Source organism: Helobdella robusta (assembly GCF_000326865.2).
Source record: "Helobdella robusta unplaced genomic scaffold HELROscaffold_31, whole genome shotgun sequence".
Taxonomy (NCBI): domain Eukaryota; kingdom Metazoa; phylum Annelida; class Clitellata; order Rhynchobdellida; family Glossiphoniidae; genus Helobdella; species Helobdella robusta.
Window position 1 is genome coordinate 1,722,302 of NW_008704544.1, and position 7,161 is coordinate 1,729,462.

General features: G+C 32.3%; 1 protein-coding gene across 1 annotated transcript; it reads left to right on the top strand.

The window, feature by feature from the left end:
- Window positions 1–4,374: 4,374 nt before the first annotated feature.
- On the top strand, window positions 4,375–7,083 carry HELRODRAFT_81861 (hypothetical protein; the record flags this gene model as incomplete). Its single annotated transcript, XM_009022386.1, has 6 exons — window positions 4,375–4,505; window positions 4,849–5,021; window positions 5,173–5,463; window positions 5,639–5,857; window positions 6,287–6,543; window positions 6,709–7,083. Coding segments are annotated over 6 exons (1,446 nt in total), but the record flags the coding sequence as incomplete, so codon positions are not given.
- Window positions 7,084–7,161: the final 78 nt, after the last annotated feature.

A 7,161-nucleotide genomic window follows, 5' to 3' on the forward strand; every position in this document is an offset into this window, starting at 1 on the left:
CGCAAACACACAAGCATTTTCGAAATAAACAAATTATCAAAATCTCCAACTCAAAGATAAGCTGACGTAGAGACGTGTGGCACAGCATAAAGGATGCAAAAAATTTTGTTATAAATCTTTAGAGAGAGAGAGAGAAAGAGAAAGAGAGAGAGAGAGAGAGTTATAAATCTTTAGAGAGAAAGAAAGAGAGAGACAGAGTTATAAATCTTTAGAAAAGAGAGAGAGAGAGAGAGAGAGAGAGAGAGTAAAAACAACACAAAATAAAAAGTTATACAACAAAAAAAACTTCAACTCCGTCAATCGATCCGCCATCTTGAATCACGTGATAGCATCTTGTTCTTCTTATCTGGTTGTCATGGCGAAAGACGCGAGAAGTGACTAACAACCGCAGATAATTCGTCTTTTATTTATGCGCTACTATGCATATGTATGCCTACCTGATGGATGGATGGATGGATGGATGGATGGATGGATGGATGGATGGATGGATGGATGGATGGATTAACGTAGGTGTGCATTTGCGCTTACATTACGTGTCTTTCTTTCTATATGTGGGCGTGTATATTTATGTGTTTGGCGCGCGTGTAGAGTGCGTATATTTATTATGTGTATATACAGTGTATATGTGTATTTTATATACAGTGTATATGTGTATTTTATATACAGTGTATTTGTGCATATTATACACATAATATAGGTCGTTTGTATTTGAGACGGGTTTATAGATAGACAGACATGTATGCGTAGGTAGATTTGTGGGTTGATGAGTATGAATGTGATGTGTTTATGTGTTTCTATGAGTTTGTATGTGTGATGTGTGTGTGTGTTTGTGTGTGTATGTGTGTCTGTTGTTAGCTGCATACCTAACCCTCACTCATACCATTTCATTGTTCATTGTTTAACGCAGTGTTTTTGGCTTTGTTTTTACCGAATTGCTATCTTTAATAATAATAATTGTAATAATAATAGTATTATTATTATTACATATATTATAATCATTATTTTAGATTATTATTATTTATATTATTATCATTATTTCTTCTTATCCTTTTTATTGTTTTTTCTCATAAGAAATTTACACACCTAAAGACACGCGAGCCTGTGGCCGCGACTCAAGACCTTGATATATAAGGCACGGATAAATATGTAAATATAACATAGATCATTTATTATTTCTATATTTTATTATTATTCATATTATTATTGTTATTATTATTATTATTATTGTCATTTCATAGTATTTATATTTATTATTTTTATTATTATTTTGCTATAATTAATCTATACGGCGGAGGAAATATCATATTGATGGCCGTATTATACGGTACATGAAAACATAAAAATAAAAAAATTTGTGAATAAATAAATAAATAATAAAAAAAATAATAATAATAGTAAAGTTAGTGAAAGCTAAATAGATGAATATTAATAGAGGGAATAATAATAAGAATAATAATGAAAACAGATTTAATTGCGTTAAGATATCGATACAAAACTGATATAACAAAATGAAACTGGTATAACGAAACGAAACCGGTAGAACTAAACGAAACTGGTATAAGGAAACGAAACTGTAATTTTTCATTTTTGTGCAATATGTAATCTTAACGATGTAACATCGAGTTACCTAAAATAAATTATATTTTTTGATGAATCAGTGAAAATTTTAGAACATAATGTAGAATATTTTTTTAAAAGAAATAATTAAAAAATGTTATTTGCATTATGAATGAAAGAATGCACCGCGGCAAAAAATAATTTTTTAAATGGAAAATAAATTGTATTATTCTCATTTTAGTCCAAATGTTAAATTTATAAAAGAAAAAATTTGAATTTTTAAAAAGTTGGAGAGAAAAGATAAGAGATAAAAGAACAAACCGACCAGTCGTGAATCGCAGATGAGGAAAAGCTATGCAACTGCCATAATCAGGACATTTCCTCCGTTAGATCAACAAACACACTAAACTAAGCCGCACACAGGCATACACACGAACACACAGACACACCGATGTATGCACACTTTCTTCTCTATTTGTCTGTCTGTCTCTCTCTTCTCTCTCTCTTTTTCCTCTTTTTCTCTCTTTCACACACACACACACTCACGCACACCACACATCTATGCACTTTGTCTGTTTGTTTATCTCTCTCTCTCACTCTCTCTCTCTTTCTCTCTCTCTTTCTCTTTCTCTTTCTCTCTCTCTCTCTCTCTCCCACATGCAATGTTTTTGCAATGACTCAGTTCGAATACTGTCTCTACCAAATCTCAAAGAAAAATTGTCACACACGTTCGCGTGCGTGCTACGGCCCTTGGTCATGTACAAACATTCAACTGTGATAAGATAGGTGAAAAATGCTAAAGTGTATTTAGCTTTTTGCACGTCAGTTCAGTCCTGCTTTTTTTATAGAAATTTAAAATTTTGATTAACATGAAAAACGCGAACTTAACCTAAAAAATTATTGCGAAAATCAAATATTAAAAACTGCCTACTTCCTCTAAAGCAGTCGTGAAAAAAAAAACCAAAAATATCAAAAATCCTGAAAATTGAAATGAATAAAACAAGTCCAGCAAAAGTAAAATACGCAAATGTTACATCAAAAAAACACTTAAGTGTGTGTATATTAAAAAAATGTTGGCATAAGAGCAAAAGATAAATAAAAACAAAATTGTTTTTCTTGGAAAAACAAAAATGTGAATCACATGCAAATAAAAACAAGCTCAAACATGTTTAGACAGGTACAAAAACATATACAAACATACAGAGATACAAACATACAGGCATACAAAAACATATACAAACACATAAAAAAAACATATACAGACATATACAAAGACATAGACAGATATGTACAAAAACAAATACAGACATAAAAACATTATACAGATACAGAAACACAAACATACATACACTACACAAGCATACATACACATACACACACGTACTCAGACATAAAAGTAGTCAGAACTGGAGTAAAATGTATGGCTTATGGAAAGATTAAAGTCAGAGGAGAACATTAAGATGGGCCTATGTAAACATCAGTCTGATGTTGCTGTCGTTTTTGGTTGTCGTTGGCCAGCACAAATTGCATCACATATTCAGAGGGAGAGCAAAGCAACATGTATATTTCCTGCTTCTGTCCGCTGCATTTCACAATTTATGCTGGGTAGTTTAACTTCTTCAATGTTTGAAAAATCAATAACCGGACTTAGATAGATACTAACCGATATTATCAAGAACAGAGGCAGCTAAACTGTTTTAACTTCAAAAATTGCAACGTTCAACGCTAAATTATTCAACGGAACAAATTTCTTTAGAAAATGAGCAAAACGTTGTTAAATAAAATTAACACAAACTCTAAACAAATAGAAACAGGATAATAAACATAAGCATGGTATAAAGAGCAGATGTTTATTATTTCATTCGTTCATCCGTTCCTAACTCATTTTTGTGGAGAAGGCATCTTTTAATAAGTTTATCATCTGACGACCATGCAAACATCGCCGCATTCATCTTCAACGTGAGATTAAAATTCCGCTCATGATCATGACGTAAGCAGGAAAGCAAATTCGGTATGCTAAACATTCATTTTCAAATATTTTGCCAGAATTTTTGTTTTAACGCTGCTCATTTAACTGAAAATTGGAGCAAACTATAGCCTATTGTGATTTTTAGTTTACTTTGTAATCATGTTCATAAAATTTTACGCTTGCATTACAGAAAGTTTGTCAAATTTATGTAATGTAATGAAAATTCACGAATTTTATTTATTTTGTCATGTTTTTACGCACTAGGGTATTTGGCTGATCTTTATGCGTGCAAGTATTTGTCAAAAATCAATCTACTATTCAATATAGAGAGACTGAGATGATTGCCTTATAACACATGTACAAAGGTTTGCTCCAATCATCTGCCTCTATTCTAACGTTTTCATGCAAGTCTGACTATTTTTTAGACATTTTATTAGTAGAACTTTTTCTATTTAAAGTGTAATTGTCAATTGTGTCTTTATTCATCATTACAACCATAGAGTTTCAAGACTAGAATTGTTCTGCTCTAAGTAGAACAAGCGTTGTCCTTGCATCACACATTAAATTGTATTATATACAAAATATTTTCAAATGACATATTAGTATGATTTAATTATTTAGTTACACAAACGTTTTCCTATAACGTTGAAGATCATGTACTATGGCTAATGACCGTTGTAAAATCTTAACAACTTTCCATAATTTTTTTAATTTAAACTAACTTTTAGTAAACATCAATCTAATGTCAACGTTCATAAATAAAAATTTTTAATTCCAAAAATTTAATTTATAATTTATAATAATAGTCGTGTACTAATTAATAATTTAGGTCCGTAGTCTTGTTTAAGATGTCCAATTTAAAAATAGAAGAGACAGATTTGTTGTGCAAGAAGGGATGTGGTTTCTACGGCAATCCAGCCTGGCAGGGTTACTGCAGCAAATGTTGGAAGGAATTGAAGCACAACAAGGATGACAAAATGTAATTTTTTTTTATTAATTAAAAAATTAAACAAATATACCAAAGTTGGAATAATATTTAATTCAGTTTAATCATTTTATTCTTAGATTTTTACATTTTTTACTGTTGAGTTTTATTTTACTGTTTGTCTGCTCATTTTTTTCTTTTTTTGTAAACTCTATGTAAGTAAAGTGTAAAGTTTACACTGTAAGCATAAATAAACTCTAAAAAAATACAGTAATTTGTTGAGTAAAAAACTGACAATTTAATCTTTTTTTATTTTTTAGTTAATGTTATTGATTTTTGTTTTGTATATAAATTTCAGTAAATTTTTGGGAAAGAATGAACTTTTAGGCTTGGCCAGTTCTTTGAAATTTGACCCCAAGACTACCCTACAACAACAGCAACAACAACAGCCTTCTAGCACTCAACAACAACATTCTCTGCTCAGAAAATCAAAAATAATACCATCAATTTTTGGAAAAAGTCTTAGTAAGTTGTTGTTGTTGTTGATTTTTTCATATTCTTCTCCAAAATGTTCATTTAAATTAATAATTCTTTATGAAATATCTGCAGATTTTATACATACATGAGTGTTTTACAAAGATAATTCTCATTCATATACATATATTTTTAATTTGGTAACATTGTACCCAAACACTAAATAATTCCATATTATTCTTGTCAGACCATGATCAACAATCTCATTCCCATCGACACCAACAAAGCAAACCTCGATCGACGACGACACGGCAATCGAGTGAAGAGAGTCAAAAAGTTGGTAAGGAATTAGTGGACTATTTACGATCTTTGGATATGAAAGAGATCATGATCAACATCCCCAAGCAAGTTAAAGGAGTCATTGAGAAACTCTACCAGATGAGTTTGGGTAACAGTCCTGTCGATGAACTTTCCGAGATGCTCTCAACTTTTTATCAACTCATGAATGACAACATGACCAGTAAACACCTTTATAAAGGTTTATACAAATGTAATCAAACTTTTGAATATTTAATTTTTTTCTTGATAACATTTAGAAAAACGAAAATTATAATACTAACTTAATATTATAATAATAATGGAGAAATAATTTAGAGAATCGTCAAACTTACTCAGAAATTTTCTAAACACCATCACCGAACTAGACCTCAAAGCAGAAGAAGCTGAAGAGTTATTGAACTTGTGCGAGAGATACGTACTGACAAGACTTTATTCGCACCTGTTCAGCCCATCAGTGACAGACGACGAACAACTGGATTTGAAGTTGCAGGCTCGAATAAGAAGCCTGCATTGGATTTCTGTCCACTTGCTGGACGTTGTACTCAATGAATCCATTGATGGTGTTAGAGAACACGTGGAGTCTGCTATTACTGGTTTGTTGGTTTTTTTTGTTTTGTTTGAGTTTGTTTGTGTTTGTTTGTTTGCTTGTGTTTATTTTTTTATTTTAACTTGATAGTAAATTTTATAGCATGATAATAGTATGAATAATAACATTAACTATATTCTAAAAAATTTTTAACTTTTATGCTCTATAATAATGATGATTTTAACTGGGTTAATAATGAAAATTTTATAACTCTCAATAATAAAAATAATAATATAAATAATAATAATTACTGTATGAATCATGATAAGTATGTTGTGTGCTGCTGTGTGTTTTTATATAAGGATGATTCATTCTTAATGATGCTTGTGATGACTTACCTAATTGTCTGATGAATGTAATGGAATGGTAATTGTTCTCAGCATGTTGTGTGTGCTGCTGTTTGTTTTTTCATCATCACGTCTTCTTCCTCCAACAGCAATCATAGAGATGAATGCCAAAAGATGTCCGCAAGATAAATTGGAATGTGTGGTAAAATGCAGTAAGCACATTTTCGAAGCCCTCAAATTTTCAAAAAATGAACCGGCCTCGGCAGACGAGTTCCTCCCGGCCCTTATCTACATCGTCCTGAAGGCTAACCCCCCGCTACTCGAGTCGAACATTCAGTTCATCACCAGGTTTACTAATCCGACCAGGCTGATGACTGGCGAAGCTGGCTACTATTTCACTAATTTGGTGGGTCTTTGCAAGCATGCATATTCTTCTTGTCTCTTGTTTAATACTTTTTAAGTGGTTCTTTTTGTTCTCGTATTTTATTAAATTTGTGAAATAGTTCGTTGCTGATGTAAATTCTAAATAATCAATTCAAGAGTTGTTAACCACGCAATCTTTCCAATGCAGTGTTGTGCGGTTGCCTTCATAAAGAGTCTCACTCACGAATCTCTGAACCTGCCAGAGTCAGAATTCAACCGGTACATGAACGGCGAGATAACTGCCCACGACCCACACATCAGCCGAACGTGTGAGGGCCTCAAACTCATGGAGAAGAATGAAAAAACTTTGATGGAAGTGAAGTCGGGCCAGGAGGCTCTGATGGCAGAGATGCTGCAGATGCAGCAGGACATGATTGACTTCAAAACATCTTTCCATTCTCAACTGACGTCATTAAAGATGAGAGCCCCTCTGAAAATTAAACCACGGAGGAAAAAAGTAGACCTAGATGCCGATGACGATAGCAAGGTCCTGCAGTTACCACCTCCACTACAGCCACAAGTTGTCGGTAGTGAAACGTTTAATGCAGTTACTACTGCTGCCACTACTTCATTGTCGAGTGTGCTGGAGTTGATGGGAGGG